This window comes from Herpailurus yagouaroundi, unplaced genomic scaffold (genome assembly GCF_014898765.1).
Source record: "Herpailurus yagouaroundi ecotype Mexico unplaced genomic scaffold, PumYag 163, whole genome shotgun sequence".
Lineage (NCBI taxonomy): Eukaryota > Metazoa > Chordata > Mammalia > Carnivora > Felidae > Herpailurus > Herpailurus yagouaroundi.
Window position 1 is genome coordinate 28,563,329 of NW_024412404.1, and position 24,768 is coordinate 28,588,096.

A 24,768-nucleotide genomic window follows, 5' to 3' on the forward strand; every position below is an offset into this window, starting at 1 on the left:
AGTGTTAGACATCTGTGGTTAATCATTTACCTTTTCTACATTTCAAAAAATCTCTTAAGTAAGTCTGGGTAATAGGTTAGCCTGAAAAAAGAGCAAACAGATCTACTAACATTTACTGTCATTGACTAGAAAAGTGAACTTTCATTCTTTGCCTTCCAGCAAGTATATGCTTTAGAATCTTTACATTGCAAATTGCTGTGGGGAGTAGACCATAGAGCAGAAATGGGTTGCTGGAATGGACTTGTCATGAATTATTCATTCACTATCTAGTTCCTTGGAAATCAGCTGGAGGAAGTAGTTAGTCCAGTTTGATCACAGGAGTGGTATGCCAAAGGCTCCAGCAAGCCCTTACAAGTCCAGCCTCGAGGATGTGCTTCTGCTGTCTGCTGCTGTAGGGCGGCAGCTGCTGTGTAGACGAACCCAGGAACATGCTGCTGGGGACAGTTGCACTGAGGACTCCCCAATGCATCTTGCTGGGAAATGAAGCTTCAGGTAGGGGAAGTGCTCTGTCAGCAGTGGCCGGATTTCTCATTGATTTTAGGGATGCCATTAGGCCTTATGGAATAAATATATGTAGAACCAGAATTGTGCCAGGATACCTCACTATTGAGGTTCTCAACCAGAGAAGCTTAGCAATTTAATTCCATTTTCAAGGTTGTACTTTGTAATAAAACTGTTCCTTGAAATTGTGAAAAGTATTCTTAAGCCAAATAAGCATTTAAGTGTATAAATTGTAGCAATTTTTTTTCATGCTGTCCTCCTGTTGGTGTAAAAAATGTCTAATTGACAGGATTTTGCCCATGTAAACTTAAATCATGGAATTAATGGCTTTGGAAAGTCCTGAAAAAGACAACTTAGTTTATAATTTGAATGAGCACAGCTGCAGGCTCCATTGCATTTTCTGGAGGAATTATTGTTTTCAGAAGTCTCCTGGCTTGGTTCTTTCTGCTAGAGCATTCATTATTCATTCTGGGAAGATTTTTTAGCTTCTTATAGGATGGAAAATGCATAAAAGATGGAGCAGTAACAAAGGCTCTTAGTTCTATTTGTCGGTATTACCGTGTGTGTGTGTGTGTGTGTGTGTGTGTGTGTGTGTGTGTGTCTCTAAGTGTCTAAGTGTCTAAGTGTCTAAGCCAGACATGTAATTTCATTTGGCAGGGACATTCTAATGTTGCCATTTGCATGTCTGTCTTATTTTCTATGGATGCTATCTCTGTTAATTTTGCCGAGGCTATGAGATACTCTTGAGCTATAAGGGACAAAGATAGTAACAATGAAAAGAATCAGAGCCTCAAGGCATCTGGGCCAAATTGGATGTATGCATTTCACCATGAAATATCATTTATAGTTTTGAAACTCTTCAGTGAACCAACGTCTTGTGAATAGATATATACTGAACTCTGAGACAGAGAAGACCAACAGTCTCCTCCTGCACCATTTTCTTAAGCTCCACAAGAGTAGGAATCTTTGTTTTGTTCATTCATCATTCCCAAGGGTTTAGAACAGTACCTGGCACATAGTATATGGTCAATAAATGTGTTCCCTGATGAATGAGAATACAGTCTATACTAAAGAAATTGAATAGTTTTTCTATAAAGGTTATTTGCTTATACAGCACTGTAGGAAGTATTTACAGTGTTACAATTTCTATAGTAACTTTTATAGCTAATGTATTCTGATTTGTATTGATAAAGATTTTTCAGCTAACCTCAAGGGTTATTGGATATATAAAGAGTTATATATAAAGGATTTATTGGATACATAAAGAGTTTTTAAATGGCAGAAGTTAAAATCTGTTAATTTTACTGCTTGTATAATTAAGGTTTTAAAAATATAAATGAATAGAAAGACCTTTATGTTTTTCATAACTTTATTTCATGTTCAAAAAATAAAAATGAAAATTCATAGGAAACTCATTTGAAAAAGATTGTATTTATCAATACATTACTAGGAAGATCATCATTCTAATCATACCATGTTACATGTAGCATTTTAAAAAGCATTTATCAGTCTGTGTCAGGAGGGTTTTGGAACTCTAACCCATTTATTCATAAGTTCGGTGATGAGTTTAAAACTGCAGTATGTGTGGTGCTGAGCAGAACTAAATAGGGCAACATGTTCCCCATATATATACCACATTTGGGAGCTCAGAGGAACCAAAGGGGTCATCTCTGTTAATGTCTCTGCCCCACTCCCTTCCATACAAACCCACTTCATAAGGGACGAAACTAACGTCCAGAGAATATGGATGAATGGCCAGGAGCAAATGGTTAGCTGTTACTGTCTTAAGCTTGATCATCTCATATATTTTCTAGCTTCTTGTTACTTCATTATCATCATGTTAAAGCTAGAAAAAAATGAAGCAGATAATCACATTTTTCATAAATTTGAACTGTATTGTTTTATTGAAGACAACCACTGATGCATTTTGCATAACTTTAAATAAATTGCCCAGTCTGTGTGTGGAAGTAGCTTTATAAATTGTAGGCTTTCCCCCTGAATTTTTGTGATATGATTGTTTTTTTTTCCTGAGTTATAATTGTAATGACTGTGCCTTGAATTTTATTTCAAATTTGAACTTTTTATAAGATGATATTTCTGTGCCATTTTTGTTATTCCTTAAAACTACCAGAGGTTTGCATTTATATTTGAGATAGATGTAGATTACTTCATACTTTTTCTGAACCCTTTTTACCAATTTTATTAGTCTGCTTGGGCAGCCATAACAAAATGGTTCATATGTGTGGAGACAGAAATTGCTTGCTCTCCCTCCCTCTTCTCATAAGGCCACCACTCCTGTTGGAGGAGGGCTGCTTATGACCTCGTTTAATCTTGCCTGCTTTCTAAAGCCCCACCAAATACAGTCACATTGGAGTTTAGGGCTTCAACATAAGAACTTTGGTGGTGTCATAGTTCAGTCCATAGCACTGACCAAGGCCTTATTTTTTAAAGCAAAATTTCCAGTAAGTTTTTTTGTTTGTTTATCCTGTTTAGAGTTTACTCCGCTTCTTTAATCTGCAGGTTTATGTCTTTCTATAAACTTGGGAACTTTTATTTTAGCTCAACTTGGGGACATTTTGTCAAGTTTTTCTTCAGGTATTTTCCAGCACTGTATTCTTTCTCCTTTTTTAGATTCCAGTGACATGACTGTTAAGCCATTTGGTTTTATTTCACAGGTCCCTGATATTTTGTCCATATTAAAAATATTCTTTAAGTTTATTTATTTATTTTGAGAGAGAGAAAGGGAGAATGAGCAGGCGAAGGGTAGAGAGAGGGAGAAAGAGAATCCCGGGCAGGCTCTATGTTGTCAGCACAGAACCGGATGCAGGGCTTGAATCACGAACCATGTGATCATGACCTGAGCTGAAACCAAGAGCCGGATGCTTAACCAGCTGAGCCCTTGTCCGTATTTTGTAAATCTTTTTTTTCTTCTCTGTTGTTTCAGATTGAATACTTTGTATTATTATATCAAGTTCTTTTCTTCTGTCATTTCTCTACTATTGAGTCCGGTTTCTATAAGAGTTGTGAATGGTCATTTGAGCTGCGTACAGTCTTTGCTAGATAATTTTTTTTTTCAACGTTTATTTATTTTTTGGGACAGAGAGAGACAGAGCATGAACGGGGGAGGGGCAGAGAGAGAGGGAGACACAGAATCGGAAACAGGCTCCAGGCTCTGAGCCATCAGCCCAGAGCCTGACGCGGGGCTCGAACTCACGGACCGTGAGATCGTGACCTGGCTGAAGTCGGACGCTTAACCGACTGTGCCACCCAGGCGCCCCTTTGCTAGATAATTTCAACATCTCTCTTGTTATTAGTGTCATCTAGTTATTGGTGTCCTATGCTTTATTTGTAATTTGTTTGTGTTTATTAAAGTATTTTTCTTATATGTAGCATGTAGTTATATCTTGTTTTTATATCTCATCTAAAAATCTCTGCCTTTTAGTTATGGTGTTTATTTTTTTTTTTTTAATTTTTTTTTCAACATTTATTTATTTTTGGGACAGAGAGAGACAGAGCATGAACAGGGGAGGGGCAGAGAGAGAGAGGGAGACACAGAATCGGAAACAGGCTCCAGGCTCTGAGCCATCAGCCCAGAGCCTGACGCGGGGCTTGAACTCACGGACCGCGAGATCGTGACCTGGCTGAAGTCAGACGCTCAACCGACTGCGCCACCCAGGCGCCCCTAGTTATGGTGTTTAATTCATATATACCACAAACCCACATACACGTAAATACATAAATACATACACATTGGTTGTGGTACTGATTCCAATATGGGGAGTGGGGCTTCCCACATAGCACCAAGCAATTCTCTGAACACCAGCAGAGTATCTGAGAATTCAACTCAATTCTGACTCCGTCTACCTGTTGATAGCATCAGATTCCACAAGCTAAAGGGTTCAGTTCTGCAAGACTAACCCCCTTCACCTCCACTGTCCCTTTTAGATGTCACAAACCTAGGCTGTTACCTGTGCTTCTGACTAGCTACACATTGGAGGTTCCCATGACCCCTTCTTTGGATTTCAGACACCAGTGACAAGTCTAGGTTGTTACTTATACTTCTGACCTACTGTCTATATGTCAGTGGTTCCCACAACCCCCTCTTTGGATTTGATTACTTTGCTAGAGTGGCTCACAAGTCTCAGAGAAACATTTTACTTACTAGGTCACCAGTTTATTGAAAAAGGATGCAACTCAGGAACAGCCTGATAGATGGAAATGTTGCATAGGGCAAGGTACGGGGAAAGGGCACAGAGCTTCTGTGTCCTCTGCAGGAGCACCACTTACCCTACATCTGCATATGTTCACCAACCTGGAAGTTCCTCTGACTGTCCTTTTGGGTTTTTATGGAGGCTTCATTACATAGGTGTGATTGATTGATTAAATCATTACCATCGGCAATTGATTCAACCTCCAGCCCCTCTCCCTTAAAAGTTCCAACTCTAATCACAAGGCCGCTTCCTTAGGTGCTTTCCCAAGTCAACCTCATTAACATAACAAGAGACACCTTAATCACTCTCAGGGTTAGGAAATTCGAAGGGTTTGGGGAGCTATGAGCCAGGAACTATGGATGAAAACCAAATTATATTTTGGTTACCTGAATGACCAAATAAACATTTCTTATAATCACAATAGCACAGGTACACAGTTGTAAAAAATGATACAGAAAGATCTCATGTGCACTTCCCTACTGTCACCCAGTGGTAACATCTTACAAAGCTCTAGTAAAATATCACAGTCAGGATATTGACATTGATGTAGTCAAGATGCATAATATTTCCATCACCACAAGGATCCTTCAGTTGCCCTTTATAGCCACACCTACTACCTTCCTTAACCACTGACAGCCATTAATCTATTCTCATTTTCTATAGTTTTGTTAATTAAAGAATGCTATATAAATGGAATCATACAATTTGTAAACTTTTTTTTTTTTACTACATATAATTTCTTGTGATTTCCTTTTTATTGTTGAATAGTATTCTGTGGTATGGATATAGCATAGTGTTCAAGTGTTCACCTGTTGAATTTGTTTGGATTAAGCTACTATAAACACCTGTGTACAAGTTTTTATGTGAACATATGTTTCCATTTCTCTAGGATAAATGCCCAGAAGAGCAGTGACTGTTTCATGTGGTAATTGCATGTTTAATTTTTAAAGAAAGTTCCAGTGTTTTTCACAGCAAGTCACAGTTTATATTCCTGTGCAAGCAACAAACATATGCATGATCCAACTTCTCTGTATCCTCAACCAGAATTTAGTGATGTCACTATTTTCTATTCTAGTCATTCTGATAGATGTGTAGTGATAATTTCATTATGGTTTACTTTCTGTTTCCCTAATGGCTAATGATGTTAAACATATTTTCATATGCTTATTTGCCATCTGCATATCTTCTTCATTCAAGTGTCTTTTCATGTCTTTTGCCCATTTTCTGATTGAAGTTTTTTTGCTGTTGAGTTTTCAGTTTTTATATATTCTAGTTACTAGTATTTAGTTGGGTATGTGGTTTGCAAATATCTTCTCTTAGCTGGTAGCTTTTATTTTCATCCTTTTACCAGAGCAAAAGGTTTAAATTTTAGTTTGATTTATCAGTTATTTCTTTCATGCATCAATCATATTTTAGATGTCAAGTATAAGAACTCTTCACCTAATCCTAAATATTTTCTTCTGTTTTTTTTTTTCTAAAAGTTTTACAGTTTTATGTTGCATATTTAAGTCTCTTTAAGTAATTTTGAGTTAATATTAGGTTTAAGACTCAAGTTGGGTCTTTTTTTTTTTTTTTTTTTTTTGCTTTTGCTTATTGTCCAGTGGCTCCAGCACCATTTGTTGAAGATTCTTTCTCTAAAGTCAGTTGGGCACATTGTTTATATGGGTCTGTTTCTGAATTCTCTATCCTGTTCCATTGATCTGTGTGTCTGTTTCTCTGCCAATACCACAGTCTTGATTACTGTAGCTATGTAATAGGTCTTGAAATCATGTAGACTTATTATTCCTGCCTTAATATTCTTTTATGAAATTCTTTTAGGTATTCTAATTCCTTTACCTATTCTTATATATTTTAGAATAATTTTCTCTGTATCTACAAAAGAATTTCTGGGATTTTGATAGGAACTGCATTAAAACTGTCTATCAGTTTGGGGAAGAGTTAACAGCTTTCCTATCCTGAGTCATCTAACCCATGAATACAGTATGTCTCTGTTTACTTAGATCTTCTGTGATTTCTTTCATTAGCATTTTAGTTTTAGCATTCACGTCTGGTTTTGTTAGATTTGCACCTAAACACTTTAGTTTTTTACAATGACTGTAAGTAATAATTTTCATGTCCTGTCTGATATACATAGAAATGCAATTAATTTTTTTGTGTTTATCTTGTGTCTTGTGACTTTGCAGAACTCATTTATACTAGGAATTTTTTTGTTGATTAACCAAGGAGATGAAAGACATGGACTCTGAAAATTGTAAAGTTCTGCTGAAAGAAATGAAATCAGACATAGATAGATGTAAAGACATTCTGTGTTCATGGAATGAACACAAGACTTAATATTGTTAAAAGTTCAATACTACCTAAAGTAAAACATTTATCATAAAATTCATATGGAGCGCTTGCTTTTACAGCACATATACTAAAATTCATATGGAATCTCAAGGGACCCAGAATAGTCAAAACAATACTGAAAAAAAAGGACAAAGTTGGAAGTCTCACACTTCCTGATTTCAGAACTTGTTACAAAGCAATAGTAATCAAAACACTGTGGCACTGGCCGTGGTACAGACATTTAGGCCAATGTAATAGGATAGAAAGCCTAGATAGAAACCTTCACGTGTGTGCTCAAATGATTTTTGAGTGCTAAATGATTTAAAAGTACTAAGACTATCAGGGGGGAATGGGCACTCTTTTCAGCAAATGGTGCTGGGAAAAACTAAACATCCACATGCAAAAGAAGAAAGTGGGACTCTTACACTGCCTCCAAAAGTTAACTCAAAATGTATCAAAATCCTAACTAAAATAAACTACAAAACTTTTGGAAAAACAAAATATAGGAGGAAAGGCTTCATGACATTGGATTTGGCAGTGATTTCTTGACACTAAAAGCATAGGCAGCAAAAGTAAAAATAGATACATTGGACTGCATCAAAGTTAAAAACTTGTGTGCATCAAAGCACATAATCAACAGAGTGAAAAGGCAATCTGTGAAATAGGAGAAAACATTTGAAAATCATATATCTGATAAGAGGTTAATATTCAGAAATATATAGAACTCCTACAACCTGTGCCTGGGTGGCTTGGTCTGTTGAGTGTTCAGCTGTTAATTTCGGCTTGGGTCATGGTCCCAGCGTCATGGGATCAGGCCCTGCACTGGGATCGGCGCTGAGCATGGAGCCTGCTTAGGATTCTGTCTCTCTCTCTCTCTCGCTGCCCCTCTCCCCCACTCGTGCATGCCCTTTCTCTCTCTCTCTCTCTCTCTCTCTCTCTCAAAAAAACAACAAGAACAACAACAAAAACCTACAACTTAACAACAGATAACCTAATTAAATTTTTTTTTTTTCAACGTTTATTCATTTTTGGGACAGAGAGAGACAGAGCATGAACGGGCGAGGGGCAGAGAGAGAGGGAGACACAGAATCGGAAACAGGCTCCAGGCTCTGAGCCATCAGCCCAGAGCCCGACGCGGGGCTCGAACTCACGGACCGTGAGATCGTGACCTGGCTGAAGTCGGACGCTTAACTGACTGCGCCACCCAGGCACCCCCAGATAACCTAATTAAAATGGGCAAAGGACTTGAATAGATTAGACATTTCTCCAAAGAAGATACATAAATGACCAACAAGTATATGAAAAGATACTCACCATCACTAGTCATTAGGGAATTGCAGTTCAAAACCACAATGAGATATCAGCTTATACACATCAGGATACCTACTTAAAAAAGTGTTTTGGTGAGGATGTGGAGAAATTGGAATCCTTGTGCCTTGTTGCTGGAAATGTAAAATGGTACAGCTGCTATGGAAAACAGTATGATGGTTTCTCAAAAATTAACAATAGAATATGATCCAGCATATCCCATTTTTGGGTATATATCCAAAAGAATTGAAAGCAGGGTCTTGAAGAGATATTTGGACACTTATCTTCATAATAGTATTATTCATGATGGCCAAAAGGTGAAGCAGCACAGTTGACCATTGACGGATGATTAGGTAAACAAAATATGGGATTTTATTTAGCCTTTAAAAGGAAATGAAATTCTGACGTATGCTACAACATGGATGAACCTTGAGGACATCATGCTAGGTAATGATTCCACTTACCTGATGTATCTAAGGTAGTCATTGGATCAGAAAGTAGAATGGTGGTTGCTAGGCATTGGAGAGACAATGAAATGGGGATTGTTGTTTAATGTGTATAGAGTTTCAGTTTTGCAAGATGAAAAGTTCTGGAGATTGGTTGTCCAACAACATAAATACACTTAACAATACTGAACTTTACACTTAAGAGTGGTTAAAATGATAAATTATATGTTACATGTATTTTACTCCAATTAAATTAGAAAAGAAGGAGGAGGAGGAGGAGGAGGAGGGGGAGAACTGGGATGATTGGCTTTTTCATAATCTTGGGGAAGAAGCTGTCTTTCATCATTAGATGTAATGTTACCTGTAGTTTTTTTGTGGATGCTCTTTATCAAATGGAGGAAATTCCTTTCTTTTATTTTCCTTTTTATTTTTTTTTTTTTTTGCCATTGTATATCTATTCTGGAGGAATGTCTGTTGAGATCCTTTGCTTATTTTAGAAGTTATTTTTAAATATTTTCTTTTTTTTTTTTCAACGTTTATTTATTTTTGGGACAGAGAGAGACAGAGCATGAACGGGCGAGGGGCATAGAAGTTATTTTTTATTGTTGTAAACATTGTTTATTCTAGATAGAAGTCCCTTATTAAATGTATGATTTGCAAATATTTCTTCCCATTCTGTTTCATTCTGTTCCTCCCATTTCTTTTCATTTTTTGATGTTGTACTTTATATTTTTTAAGTTAGAATTTTCCTTTAAAGTTTATTTATTTTTGAGGGAGGGGGCAGGGCATAGAGAGTGGGGGAAGTGGAGAGACAATCCCAAGCAGGTTCTGTCAGTGCAGAGCCCAGAGTCTGATGTGGGTGGGGCTCGATCTCATGAACTGTGAGATCATGACCTGAGCTGGAACTGAGAGTTAGATGCTTAACTGACTGAGCCACCCAGGCACCCCTTGATGTTTTACTTTAAATCACAGAAGTCTTTAATTTTGATGAAGTCCAGTTTACCTTTTTCTTTTGCCACTGTGTGTCTTTTGCTGCTGTGTGTCTAAGAAGGCTTTGCTTGTTAACTCAGGGTCATTAAGATTTACTCCTATATTATATTGTAAGAGTTGTATAGTTTTAGTTCTTATATTGGTTTTGTGATCCATTTTGAGTTAATTTTTGTGTATAGGATGAGGAAGGAGTCCACCTTCATTTTTTTGCATGTAGATGTCCAGATGTCCCAGCCTTATGTGTTGAAAAAAACTATTTTTCCAGTGACTTGTCTTACACTCATACTGAAAACTAGGTAACCAAAAATGTAAAGCCTTACTTCTGGACTTTCAGTGTTATTCCATTGATTCTTGTACCATTCTAATTCCAATGTCACCTGTTTTGATTATTATAGCTTTGTACCAAGTTGTGGTATCAGTATAGCTTTGTTCTTCCTTTTCAAGATTAGTCTGGCTGTTGCTGGTCCCATGTAATGAATGTTATGATCAGCTTGTTAGTTGCTCTAAAAAAAGTCAACTGGGATGTTCATGGGGATTTCCTTCAGTCTGTAGGTCAAAAGGAAAAGTTTTGCTATCTTAAAAATTTTAAGTCATCTGGATCATTAAGAAAGGATGTTCCATTTATTTAGGTCTTTGATTTCTTTCAAAAATATTTTGTAGTTTCAGGGTATAAATTTTGCACTTGCCATGCTGAAGTTATTCCTAACTATTTTCTTTTTTTGACAATACTGTAAATGAGTTTTCTAAATTTTGGTTTGGGGTTCATTTACAATGTATATAAGTGGACTTTATTTTTGTATATTGTTTTTGTCTTCAGGATTTTCTATATACAATATCATGTCATCTACAAACAAAGATACTTTTACCTTCCTTTCCAAGCTGGATGTCTTTTTTTCTTTCTTTCTTTTTCTTGCCTAATTACCCTACCTAGAATCATCACTACAGTGTTGGATAGAAGTTGAAAGAGTGAACAGTGTCTTGTTCCTAATCTTACTGTAAAAACATTTATTCTTTAATCACTGAGTGTGATGTTAACTAACTACTGTGGCTTATTGTAGATGATCTTTGTCAGGTTGAGGAAATTCAGTTCCTAGTTTGTTGAGAGTTTTTATCAGGAAAGGTGCAAAATTTTGTCAAATGTTTATTGTGTCTTTTTTAAAATTTTTTTATTATGAAATTTATTGTCAAATTGGTTTCCATACAACACCCAGTGCTCATCCCAACAGGTGCCCTCCTCAATACCCATCACCCACCCATCCCTCCCTCCCACCCTCCATAAACCCTCAGTTTATTCTCAGTTTTTAAGAGTCTCTTATGGTTTGGCTCCCTCCCTCTCTAACTTTTTTTTCCTTCCCCTCCCCCATGGTCTTCTGTTAAGTTTCTCAGGATCCACATAGGAGTGAAAACATAAGGAATCTGTCCTTCTCTGTATGACTTATTTCACTTAGCATAACACTCTCCAGTTCCATCCACGTTGCTACAAAAGGCCATATTTCATTCTTTCTCATTGCCACGTAGTATTCCACTGTGTATATAAACCACAATTTCTTTATCCATTCGTCAGTTGATGGACATTTAGGTTCTTTCCATCATTTGGCTATTGTTGAGAGTGCTGCTATAAACATTGGGGTACAAGTGCCCCTATGCATCAGTACTCCTGTATCCCTTGGGTAAATTCCTAGCAGTGCTACTGCTGGGTCATAGGGTAGATCTATTTTTAATTTTTTGAGGAACCTCCACACTGTTTTCCAGAGCGGCTGCACCAGTTTGCATTCCCACCAACAGTGCAAGAGGGTTCCCATTTTTCCACATCCTCTCCAGCATCTACAGTCTCCTGTTTTGTTCATTTTAGCCACTCTGACCGGCGTGAGGTGATATCTGAGTGTGGTTTTGATTTGTATTTCCCTGATGAGGAGCGACGTTGAACATCTTTTCATGTGGCTGTTGACCATCTGGATGTCTTCTTTAGAGAAGTGTCTATTCATGTTTTCTGCCCATTTCTTCACTGCCCATTTCTTCTTTATAGATTTTGGATACTAGCCCTTTGTCTGATATGTCATTTGCAAATATCTTTTCCCATTCCATTGGTTGCCTTTAAGTTTTGTTGATTGTTTCCTTTGCTGTGCAGAAGCTTTTTATCTTCATGAACATCCCAATAGTTCATTTTTGCTTTTAATTCCCTTGCCTTTGGGGATGTGTCAAGTAAGAAATTGCTGCGGCTGAGGTCAGAGAGGTTTTTCCCTGCTTTCTCCTCTAGGGTTTTGATGGTTTCCTGTCTCACATTCACGTCCTGTATCCATTTTGAGTTTGTTAAAATTCTTTTGATCTTGTGTGTTATGTTCAGTTTCATCTATTTCAACCTTGCCTTCCTAGTATAAATGCCACTTAGTCATAGTGTATATCCTTTTTATCTGTTGCTGGATTTGGTTTAATATTTTGTTGAGAATTCTTGATTCTGTATTTATAAGAAATATTGATGTGCTGTTTCTATTCTTGTGGTATCTTTGGTCTTCTTCTTTTTTCTTAAGTGATATTGGCCTCACAGAGTGAGTTGGAAATTGTTCTTTTATTCTGTTTTTAATTTTTTGGAAGAGCTTTTGAGGAATTGGTATTTTTCTTCCTTAAATGGTGGAATTAACCAGTGATGTCATCTGTGCTTAAGTCTTTTATTTGTGGGAAATTTTTTACATAAGTAATTCAATCTGGCTTATTCAGATTTTTTATTTCTTCATGAGTCACTTTTGCTGGTTTGTGTCTGTCTCTGTAGGAATTTTCCTATTTAACTTCTCTCTCTCTATCTCTCTTTTATTTTGTTATAAAATTGTTCATAGCATTCGTTTATAATCCTTTATATTTCTGTAAGGTTGGTAATACAAACTCTTTTATTCCTAATTTTAGTAATTTGAGTTGTATTTCATTTTTTACTTAGTGAAGCTACATGAAGGTTCTTGGTTTTTTGTTTTGTTTTGTTAGTCTTGTCAAAGAACCAACTTTTGGTTTTGTTCATTTTTCTCCATCCAATTTCTAGTCCTTATTAACATGTTCATGTAATGTTTCCCTCTGTTTGCTAATTTAGGTGTAGTTTACTCTTTTTTTTTTTTTTTTAACCAGTGTCTTGTTGCAGAAGTAATGTATTTGAGCTTATTCTTTATATCTATCAGTGTTTACAGCTGTAAGTATCTTTCTAAGCACAGCTTTAGCTGCATTGGATAAGTTTGGTATTTTGTGTTTTCATTTTTTTTTTTTAATTTGTTTTTTTCCAACGTTTATTTATTTTTGGGATAGAGAGAGACAGAGCATGAACGGGGGAGGGGCAGAGAGAGAGGGAGACGCAGAATGGGAAACAGGCTCCAGGCTCTGAGCCATCAGCCCAGAGCCTGACACGGGGCTCGAACTCACGAACCGTGAGATCATGACCTGAGCTGAAGTCGGACGCTCAACCAACTGAGCCACCCAGGCGCCCCAATGCTGTATGTTTTAGATAATACTTTTTAGCATCTCTGAATTAAATTTTTCTACAGCCCTCCCCCCCCACCTCCTGGGGGTTGTTCTTTGTTTAGTAACTTGTAAAAGTTACAGTAAAACTTACAGATTTTTACAGTAAAATCGGTTTTCCTCACAATATATAGTTTGATTTTGCTTTTCAGAGAGGTGAGCCTTGGGCTTGCATTCTCTCAAGTTGAGATGACTGTTTATAGCAGTGTTCTTTTTGACTGTGCCTTTCCCTGATATGTTAAGTTTTCATGTCTCTGTTGATTTCACACTGAGTTTTTAGTTCCATTAACTGCTGGCTGATTGCTCTGCTATTTTGGACAGTTTCATAGGGCATTGTTCCATGGTCTGATCCAAGTAAATTCAGATCCCTTTGCTGCAGTTGTTTTCTTTAAAAAAGAAAAAAAAATTAATGTTGATTTTTGAGAGAGCAGAGGAGAGAGAGCGGGGGTGGGGGGGGGGGGGAGACATAGAATCTAAAGCAGACTCCAGGACCTGAGCTGTCAGCACAGAGCCTGATGTGGGGCTTGAACTCCTGAGCCTCAAGATCATGACCTGAGCTCAAGTCACGATGCTTCACCACCTGAGCCATCCCAGTGCCCCTGCTGCTCTTGTTTTCAAGACCAGTATTTGAGGTTTCTTCCATCCTCTGGAGGACCTTCTTAGTTGTCTCTGCCCCTGCTTTTCTGTGGTACACTTTTAGTTGTTTTGTGATTTTGCTTGTTGCTCTCTTGGAGCTACCAGTCTCCTCATAAAATGTCATCGTTTTTGCCAGCACCATTAGCCTTGAATTTCTACGTATTCTATTATAGTTAATGTTTGTTTCCTTGGAGATAACAGAGGAGCTCTCTTCTCTTGGCCTGCCTTTCCACCTTTGCAAAATCAAAGCTTACTCTCTAGAGCTGGGGGCAGGTAAGGTGACCCACATCTTTTGAAGTGACACACCTGCTTTATGAGCAGTACATTGGTAGGGCAGTAGCCTGTGGCTTTCTTGTTTTGCCTTTCTTGGTGTGGAACTTCCACCCTATTAGTCTGTGGGGCCAAGCAAAGTTGGGACCACATTACACTCAGTCTGCCATGCCTGGAGTAGAGCTTCTGCTTTGCCAGTGGGCATTGTGCAGGAGAGAGCCCAGACCTACTTCTAATCACTTTTGCCTGGAACATGGCTTCTACAATATGGAGATGGTGGAGTAGGATGTGTAATGCTTGGGGCCTGCCTCTCTCCTGGAGATACCATTCTGTGCTGTTGGGAGCTGGGGAGAAATAGAGCCATTTTCTCTTGGCTGCACCCTCCCAGAGTAGAGCTTCTGTCAGCCTGAGGATGGACTGGGTTGTGGTTCAGATGCCACAGATCCCCAGTGTTCTTACCAACGTGTAGTCAGTTTTCTTGAATAAATGTTTCTCTATTTGCTCTACGCCCCTAGGATAGTTTCTGATACTTTAGGAATTAAGGGTGCCATTTTACTTTTTATTTTCTGTTCTGTTTTGTTACCTCTCCCCATCTCTCTCTCCCCATCTCTCTTACTTCTCTTTTTCTTACCGTCATGTGGGCTAGTTGAACACTTTTAAGAATTTCTTTTTATTTTATGTATGGTGTTAGCAAGTGTATCTCTTTGTGTAGCTTTTTTAGTGCTTGCTTATCTTTGGAAGTTTGATATATTTCTTATACCTTACATCTCTTTAACGTTGGGAACATTTCAAAGACAGTTGTAACAATACTTTGACTTCATTTTCTACCAATTTTAATATGTGTGTCATTTTTAATTGACTGTTCTCCTCATTATAAATTATGTGTTTTATTCCATCTTTCCATATCTGGTATAAATCATTTCTTTTTTTTTTTTTTCAACGTTTATTTATTTTTGAGACAGAGAGAGACAGAGCATGAACAGGGGAGGGGCAGAGACAGAGGGAGACACAGAATCTGAAACAGGCTGCAGGCTCTGAGCGGTCAGCACAGAGCCCGACGCGGGGCTCGAACTCACGGGCCGTGAGATCATGACCTGAGCTGAAGTCGGACGCTTAACCGACCAAGCCACCCAGGCGCCCCCGGTATAAATCATTTCTACTGCATGCCAGAGTGCAGCGATTGCCTCAGGGTAAAGCACGTCTATGATTGAGTTGCTAAGTTAACTAGTCAGTGTTTTTAATGGAATATAATTTTTATTTGAAAGAATTACTGGCAAATTCTAGTTATTCTGACTTGGAGATTTGTCAGCCATTTTCTCTAAATTGAATGAATGAGCCAGTTTTTCTTTTCAAGGAAAGCAAGTAACAGTTTTTGTTGCCAATGAAAAAATTTGACATCTCTAAGCAAAAATTAGAATTTTGGAAAACTTGTATCCATCGCTGTGAGCTTGGTAACTTTTCAGTAGTTAAAGATGATGGTTGTTATATTAATGAGTTATTTTTTTTCATGTTGCATAACAGATTGTGTCAGTATTGAAAGAGTTGTATAACTCAGTGAACCAATAATTTCTAAATGGCCAAGGGTGTGATGTTATAGAGTCATACATGATTAAGAGAGAAAATCAAAGTAAAAGATGGGCCAGTTGATTTTAATGGAGTATTAAAAATTTATTAATGTCACTTTAGAGTTTACATCACAGCTAATTACTTGAGTTTTTATGTAGTACAAAGAATATCCAGTTACCTCAAATAGTTTTTAAATACACATTCCTTTTATAAATACCTAACTGTATAAGGCCAAATTTTCTTCATTTACTTCAGTTAAAAACAACAGAGATCTGAGATTGAATGTGCAAGCACATATGAGAATCCAGCTGTCTTCTATTAATTGGACAATAACTTTATAAATCCAAAAGATTTACAAAAATATAAAACTGTGTTACTCTGTGCACTTATTTTTCTTCAGAAAGATAGTTATTTTCATGGAAATGTTATTTATATTAACTGGGCTTATTATTCTGATTGAATTAAGACATTCATATTGTAAACATTCTTTTTTTTTTAAGTTTTATTTTGAGAGAGGGAGAGCACATGAGTGGGGGTGGGGAAGGCTGAGAGAGAGAGAAAGAGAGAGAGAGAGAATCCCAAGCAGGCTCTGTGCTATTCATGCAGAGCCTGGCGTGAGGCTTGATCCTGTGAACCGTGAGATCATGACCTGAGCCCAGATCAAAAGTCAGACGCTTAGCCAACTGAGCCACCCAGGTGCCCCTGTTTTAATTTGTAATGTGGAAAATATAAATATATATAACCCACATACTCAAAATGTTAGGAGTCTTCAGTAACTTACATTGTAAAGGTGCCCTAAGACTAAAAAGTTGGAGACCTGTGTGTATACTTTTTCTCCTCACTGTCCCACCGTGATTGCTGCACCTCCTGGCATGCTATCTTTATTCCAGGGTGACTGAGGAAAGGAGGAATGCTGGAGAAAGGAGCAATGGCTATATCAGGAAAGCAAAATGTTCTCCCAGAAAACCTCAAGTTTAATGTCTAGGGAGAACTTTCTTACATATTTAGCCTTAACTGCAAAAGAGAGTGAGAGAGTGAGAAAGTGAGAGCTTTGGGTTGGGTCCATTCCTGCTCGGAACAAATTTGTTCTGTTGGCAGGGATGAGTATTGGGTAGATACATAGTTATCTGTTACACAGAGTGTTTTTGTTTTGTTTTGTTTTTTCCTTGTTTGTTTCTTGTGTTTTTAATCACTGGTCCTGGTCAGAGTTTCAGGGAAGCTCCCACATGAAGTTTAATTGTTTGACTCCTTTATACAAAATCCTTAAAACTTGCTTAGACATCTCACCTCATTGTCTTCTTGTTAATTCTTGGCTTCTACTTTCTAGGGCGTATTTGGTCTCTGTGGGCTCTGCATCTCTGTTCTACCCTCAAGGTACATGCTATTGGAGCCACACATGGACATGGAAAACGCCATTGACAGGACTGATTAAGTTGTGAAATGTCCCTTATTCTTCAACAGAGCTTCTCTTTATCTTTGTGATTTGGTAACATCTTACATTAATAAAACTTCTCTTTCTCACACCCTCAGACTCCTTTCCCAGTGTATGTATCAGTCAGTTTCCTGATTGATTTATTGTTATTAACTCAGTTGTGAGCTCACTGCCATATTGTATGCAGAAATTCACTTTTATATTAGTCATGGTTTGCTTTTTAAAAAAATGAATCCAAAGCATAAGAGACTCTTAAAAACTGAGAACAAACTGAGGGTAGATGGGGGGTGGGAGGGAGGGGAGGGCGGGTGATGGGTATTGAAGAGGGCACCTTTTGGGATGAGCACTGGGTGTTGTATGGAAATCAATTTGACAGTAAATTTCATATTTAAAAAAACTGAAAAAAAATGATATTGTTATACTTCAATTAAAAAAATGAATCATAGCCTTTATGGATTATGCTGGCCCAGGATTTGGAATGAAATTTGCATCTTAAAGTGTAGTCTGGGGACCAGTAGCATGGGAGTCACCTGAGAACTTATGGAAATGCAGAATCTCAACCCACCTCGAACCTAACAAATCACAATCTGCATTTTTACTAAAGTCCTTAAATGATTCAAGTGCACAAAGTTTCAGAAGCACTGGTCTAAGGGAGACCACAAATGAGAAGAGGATATGGAACTGTGTTCTGAGGAGCTCTTGCTTAACATAGGCAAAAAGAGCCCACCAGAGACACATGGAGAGGAGAGAAGGCCAGGGGAGCGGGTGGTATCACAGTGTGGCATCACCTGGTGCCTTCTCGGAGGAAAGAAGGTAACAGTTTTTGCTACCAGCAGTGAGGCTTTTCTCTCTCCCAGGATTACAACGTGGTGGACCCATTAAGTGGTGACTAAGCATATTAAAGATTTATAAAAATAGTTTGCTGAAGTCTGTATCACTTGGGCATTGAAGCTTAGTTTTGGCTTAAACCGGAATGGAACTCTTTTTCTCTTTGGTATGCCTAATTCCCGTTCTTAACATTGATGTTTGGTAAACTTTACTTCTTTTTATTCCGAAGCGTACCATTGTACCCTGCTATAATTCATGGATGTGCTTTTTAACGTTCTTAAAAATGTTTTTGTTCATTTTCCCCCCGGTTGTATATTTCTCATCAAAACACAATTTCAAAGCAGTTCTGTGGTGACATCGTCATTAGAACAGGCCTAGGAGCGAGATTCATTTTTGTCCGTGTTTTGTGCCTAATATGGTTGTTTGCATGTGGTAGTCGCATGGTAAATAAGTATGGAATGAATGAGTCACTGGTTTGAATGCATGCTGGGATTTGCTTCCTGAAAAATAGTTCTGTTATGGTCCTGAACTTCTTAGATTTTCAGTAAGTCCGAATAAATGTAGCAGCATTTAAGGGAAATTACAATGGTCTATTGGAACTGAATTGTTAATCTGCCAGGCAGTGGAGAAGCAATTCTAAATATTGACAGAATTCAGTCTTTAAAACATCTGTATCTGCTGGGGCTGGTTAAGTTGTTTGATTTTTACCAGTGTAAAATATTGAATTGTTCTTTTTTTTTTTTAACTTTTTATAAGCCTTTTAAAAAATATTTACTTAAATCCAGGTTAGTTGAATTGTTCTAACAAGGGAAACAGGGCACAGGCTTATATCATTAAATTTATTTCTCAAGTTCATAAGGTAATAAGCAACTTTTCGATCTCAGTCTGGATTTATAAAGTTACCTAGCTTAACAGTGAGACCCACCCTAATAACCCTGTCTATGGAATGGTAAGTGTCAAAAAAAGTCAGGGAAAGGAATTACTGCTTTTCTTAGTACCTCAGAACGTCTTTGTGGATTTCCAGGTAGTGTTAAATTGGCCATTTCTTGAAAGGTAGTGGGTAATGTCATAGCAGTTGTATTGGTTTTCTGTACCGATAATCCAGGACGTGTGGTATCTTTGTTTTAGTTTAGTAAACTAAATTAAAATTTAGTGGTAAATTGCCAGTAGATGAGCCTCTAAGCCTGGATTCACAGCAGTGCCCTGTGTTTGTCCATAGTACATTCTTGACTCATGAATGAAACTTGAATGGTTACAGATTTACCTGTTCTGTGGACAGACTCTCCATTCCCCGTGAGTGAAGGCGCAAATAAGATGAATGAATGAAATTCCTAATTCATCTGGTCTCTTAGAAATAGTCTTTGGTGACATTGCCAACACTTTAACCATACTTTATAATTTTGTTCTTTTCTTTTGTAACTATCTGATTGACTTGCTTAAGACCAAGAAACATTCCATTGAGGCTATGCACTTAGTAACAGTGTCTGTATTGTATTATACTCAAGAGTTTGAACTTCTGTTTTCACTCAGATTTATAAAATAAGAAAAGAATATATAGAAAATAATCAAAAAATTGCACATTTACATTGCTGTGAAGACAAGACAACATTGTCAAAACAAGCGCCAGCTGGCAGGCCACTTGGGAGCTCTTGAAATGTTTCTGTGCTAACATTTTAGGGATGTTGAGTGTTCAAAAGCCAAGTGTATACCAAAGTCAAGGCAGTATGTAATTTGGTGGGTTGAGGGAAAGGGGAAAGTTAACACTTTCTTGATTGCTAGTTCTCTTTTAGCGGAGCCTTGGTGGCATGGAATCTACTCTTTCAAAGCAGTTTTAGATCTACTGGCTCCTTTGTACTTCTGACTGACCAAAAGAATTTTACCTGCTAATTGTGTCTCAGCCTTTTCTAGTCTTCCCTATGGTTATTGTGAAATGTGAGATGAATAGAGAATATGTAATCTTAAAAATGGAAATGAGATAATCTCTTCCATTAATAGTTTTTTTGTTTTGTTTTATTTTACTCATTTGGGCTTAGAGCAAGGCCAGTAGGAATCAAGAAGAGTTACTTTCTTATTTTTAGAAAATCAGACTTACATTTGGAATGTTCACTGCTTTTTTTTTTTTTTTAAAGAAAATGATAGTGTGGAAGATTACTATACTCATTTGCTGTGGCTGCTATAACAAAATCACCACGGAGTGAGTGCTTAAGCAACAGGAGTTAATTTTCTCATGGTTCTAGAGGCTAGAAGTCCAAGATTAAGGTGTCAGCAGGTTTGGTTTCATCTGAGGCCTCTCTCCTTGGTGTGCAGATGGCCGCCCCTGCCTTCTCCCATGTCTTCACCTGGTATTCTCTCTGTGTGTACCTTTGTCCGAATTTCAGCTTCTTTAGAAGAACACCATTCATATTGGGTCAAATCCCACCCTGATTACCTCATTTTAACATAATTACCTCTTTAAAGACCCTATCTCCAAATACAGTCACCTTCTGAGTACTAGGGGTTAGAACTTCAACATACAGATTTGGGGGGACACAATACAATCCAGTCCATAGCAGTTCTGTGTCGGGGAGGTCATTTTCAAGGGAGAAAGATAAGGTAGGTTATTCAAGAATTCGAAGTGAATATGAAGAGAACCTAAACCTAAAGCATTGACAGTAGAAATGCAAATGAGTTGGAGACTGAGACATTACAGAGGAAGAATTTGTTATAAGACTTTGTGACTAAAGATGGAGGAGGCTAGCATGACTCTCAGATTTCTCTAACCCAGGAGGGAGAAACAGGCTTGAGGGAACAGATGTGAGTGGTGGGATGTCCCTTTTGAGTACTCAACACTTGACAGCCAGACAACCTGGGTGGTGTCAGCTGTCCTGCTTTCTTATTCCTCATCCTACAGTGGCTCCTCATAGCATGGACCACATTACAGTAAACTGAACATGCTATTTCTCACCTCTGAACCTCCATTCGAATGTGCCTTAAGACACTTGTAGCCCTCTTATTTTTTGTTAATTCCAAATTCCTGTTCTTGGTAACTTAAGTTCCTTTAGGGCAGGGACTATTGTTTTATTCATTTTTGCTGGCACATAGTACTTTACGCTCAGCAAATTCTAGTTGAGGGAATGACTGCCAGGATTATTATGATTAATGGTCTGTGCACATTTTAATCACCTATTTCATTTTCTTGATACTTAACACCTGTTTGGTTTTCTTGCAGAATGAGAAGACTTTGGGACATTCCATGAGTCATTCAAGTAACATTTCTAAGGTAGAGTGCCAGAAGTATGTTATTTTCATGATTTGGGGTTTTGGTTTGGTTTCTCCTAGCTTAAATGTGATTATACTCCTTTCTTTTCAAGATGCAGAGTTATTTACACAGTTCTTAGTCTGCTCTAGGACCATACAACAAGGTGTGTGGCAGTTATGTTTTTCTAGTGAGGCGATTCTGAATGTGTGTTACGGTTAGTGACTAATAGGAGAAAAAACTATTTCTCCCAAGAAAATCATTTACTCTCAGGTAAAAAAAAAAAAAAATCTCAGAGAGTCACCAGAAAATCTGTCCCCTCAATTAGGAGCACATTTGATCTTAACAAATAGCCAACTCTGGTGACTTAAATAATTATGGATTTATGTGGTTCTAATTGTGTCTGGAGATAGGTGGTCCAAGGCTGATGTAGTTGTTCAAAAATGTCAGTGATTCAGGAATTTTCTGTCCTCTCCGTGCCACCTTCTTGGCACATTGTCGTCATCCTTATGCTTTCTATTACCTCATGGCCTCAAGATCGGAGTTGGACCTCCAGGTACCACAGCTGTGGCCTTGGCAGGAATGAGAAAAATGATGAAGGATGGAGGGGTCTGTCAGCTGAGAGTGACCCTTTTCAGCAGGAAGTGCTTTCCCAGAAGCCCTAGCCAGCTGCCTGACGTGTGCTTACATTTCACTGCCCAGAACCGGATCCAGAGCCACCTCAAGTTGGAAAGTGGCTAGGAAAATGAGGGCTGACAGGGTGAATTGGCCACCCTACAGCACCTGGCACACCTGTGGTGTAGTCGCTCGACTAGCCTGTCAGGAGCATGTCAGCTGCTGTGGGGTGACCCAGGAGCCAGCGGACAGTGTCTCACACTCAGCAACCTTGTTTGCATGCCCTGCTCATCTTGGCCCATCCTGGGCTCTGGCCAACCTGTTGTCCATGCAGTATGTCCTTGTAGGCTCCTTGAAGAGATGGGCCTTCTGCCCATGTCTGTGTCAGCTGACCAGACACTGGCACAGATCGTCACAGGAAGATCTGAACAATGTGACAGATCCTCTTCTGCTGTCTCCAGCCTCCCAAGTAGTCAGAAATGAACACATTATATGCCATTTTAATTTACAAACTATATACCTATTCTCACTCGTATCACCCCCTTTTTAAAAGTAAAAGTAGAATCTAGCAAATCCTTTGAGACAATTAGTCTGTTCTTAGGCATATTTCTGACCTCACCATATATCATTCATCCACTTAATGATGCATAAAAAGTAGGGGCGACTGGGTGGCTTGGTTGGTTAAGCGTCCGACTTCGGCTCAGGTCATGATCTCACGGTCCGTGAGCTCGAGCCCCACATTGGGGTCTGTGCTGACAGCTCAGAGCCTGGAGCCTGTTTCAGATTCTGTGTCTCCCTCTCTCTCTGCCCCTCCCCTGTTCATGCTCTGTCTCTCTCTGTCTCAAAAATAAATAAAACGTTAAAAAAATTAAAAAAAAAAAAGTAAAGTCCATATGCTCTATGTGATATCGAAGGCCGTTTAGAGTACTCCTTGGTGCGTTCCTCACCTGACCTTCCCCGCAGAACAGTCATTCAAAAGCCACAGGCTTCATCCACCTCACATGAATACCTTTCAGTGAATCCTTCTTGTTCCAACCTCCATTTCTTTTCTTCTGCTGTTTGTTCAGCTAGGAATGTGGGAGTTAATAGAACTGTACAGTGGTAGATTATTACTGTCTGAGTGAGATGGCAAGTTTTGCCTTAACACTTTTTTTTTAACGTTTATTTATTTTTGAGAGAGTGCAAGCAGGGGAGGGGCAGAGAGAAAGGGAGACACCGAATCTGAAGCAGGCTCCAGGCTCCAAGCTGTCAGCACAGAGCCTGATGCGGCGCTTGAACTCATGAACTGCGGGATCATGACCTGAGCCGAAGTCGGATGCTTAACTGATGAAGCCACCCGGGTGCCCCATTGCCCTACCACTTTTGAAGGTGCTGCCCAATGTTTAAGCACTGAGAAAAGTAAGAGGATGCAAATCCAGATGGCCTGTCTGGTTAAGTTGAATGTAACATCATCATCATTATTATTATTATTATTATTATTATTATTATTATTTTATTTGAGGGAGAGTAGGGGAGGGGCAGAGAGAGAGAGAGAGAGAGAGAGAGAGAGAATAATCTTAAGCAGGCTTCACGCTCAGTGCATAGCCTGACATGGGACTTGATCCCACAACCCAGGGATCATGTCCAGAATTAAAAAAAACAGAGTTAAAGTGTGGAGCAGAGATTTGTTGTTTGTTTTTTTTTTTTTTTTTTTTTTCCAATATATGAAATTTATTGTCAAATTGGTTTCCTGGAGCAGAGTTTTCTGCCACAGAGGAGGGCCAAGAAGTTGTGGGCCTCTTCCATTTTCAAAGTAGAGGTTCCTGCACGCTGGAAATCCTGGTTCCTCCAGGAAAATCGCTGGAGAGGTGTGTGCACACATTGCTTCCCGGTGAGCCATCAGCCTGAAATTTTGTTGCAAAATGTACCCTCTGTAATAAGAAAGTTGTGTGATGTAGAGTTGTTAGGCATGAACCAGATACATGGTGCTGGGGGAGGGAGGGCAGGACTGCTCTGAAAGATAACTTTGTTTTTGAGACTGCATTTCTTTCTTGCAGTATTTATAAAATGAGCCTGTTGTTCGCGGCCCCTTTAGGCCATGGCGCATAAAACTCCATCTTCAGTGTAGCAGACATACTCAAGCAGATACTTAGTACCCTTGACATAGAAGATACAAACAAGGGTTAGAACACAGACATGTTTTATGCTGCCTGGAATCTCCCTTGTGTCTCTCAGGAGACATTTTCTGTTGACTCAGCCTCCAGCTGGGTTCAGCACTGGTTTGTGCTAAGGGTCGTCAGTCACCTGCAGAGCGCATTATGCTCATGCAGTTTACCGCTTACAGGTAACTGAAGTTACTTGAAGTTAGAAGTTGAGAGCAGGTAAAAATAAACCTTCTGCCTGTCTCTTTGTATCCCAGCTAGATAGATTTTGTTACAGAGTGATTTGTTACAGGGGGTGTTTCAGTGTTTGTTGGAGGCACCCCATGTTTTCTTGAAGCCTCAGAAACCTAACTCCCCTTACAGGAAACAGGAAGGATAGATGGGATGTGTGAGAGGCAGCTAGGTGGCTCATCTGTTTTTAAAATGGGCATCCAAGTGTGATCCTCTTAGAGAGTTAATTAAGGAAGAATATTGAGACATTTAAGCAGTTTCGATCACAGAGTCTTTACCCAGTACTTGGTTTTGTATCAATGGTAATGACGTTAAGTGGGTATCATTTATTGATTCTAAGTGCAAGTTTTCATGAAATTTGTTATCTCATCCTAGTGGCCCATCCTGACCCCCTAAGTGGTCCCCTAGTCACCTTTCCCTGTTTTCAACAGAGCACCTGTCACTCACTGCCTGAGTTTTTATTGGTGTTGTTTGTTTGTTTGTTTACTGTTGCCCCTTTGCCCCACAAGTAAGTTCCATGAGGTGAGGGTTATAT

The 24,768-nt window shown here is 38.6% G+C and overlaps 1 protein-coding gene across 10 annotated transcripts in view; it reads left to right on the top strand.

Moving 5' to 3' along the window:
• MARCHF8 (membrane associated ring-CH-type finger 8) overlaps positions 1–24,768 on the top strand; it is a 123,879-nt gene that overhangs the window by 79,456 nt on the left and 19,655 nt on the right. For 8 of the 10 annotated variants that reach the window (XM_040485757.1, XM_040485756.1, XM_040485758.1 and 5 more), the window contains one exon: positions 21,220–21,270. In XM_040485757.1, coding sequence (XP_040341691.1) covers positions 21,220–21,270 — 51 coding nt within the window. Of the gene's footprint in view, positions 1–381; positions 493–16,307; positions 16,448–21,219; positions 21,271–24,768 lie in introns of those variants that run through there. The other 2 variants (XM_040485759.1, XM_040485761.1) reach the window with 2 other exon arrangements.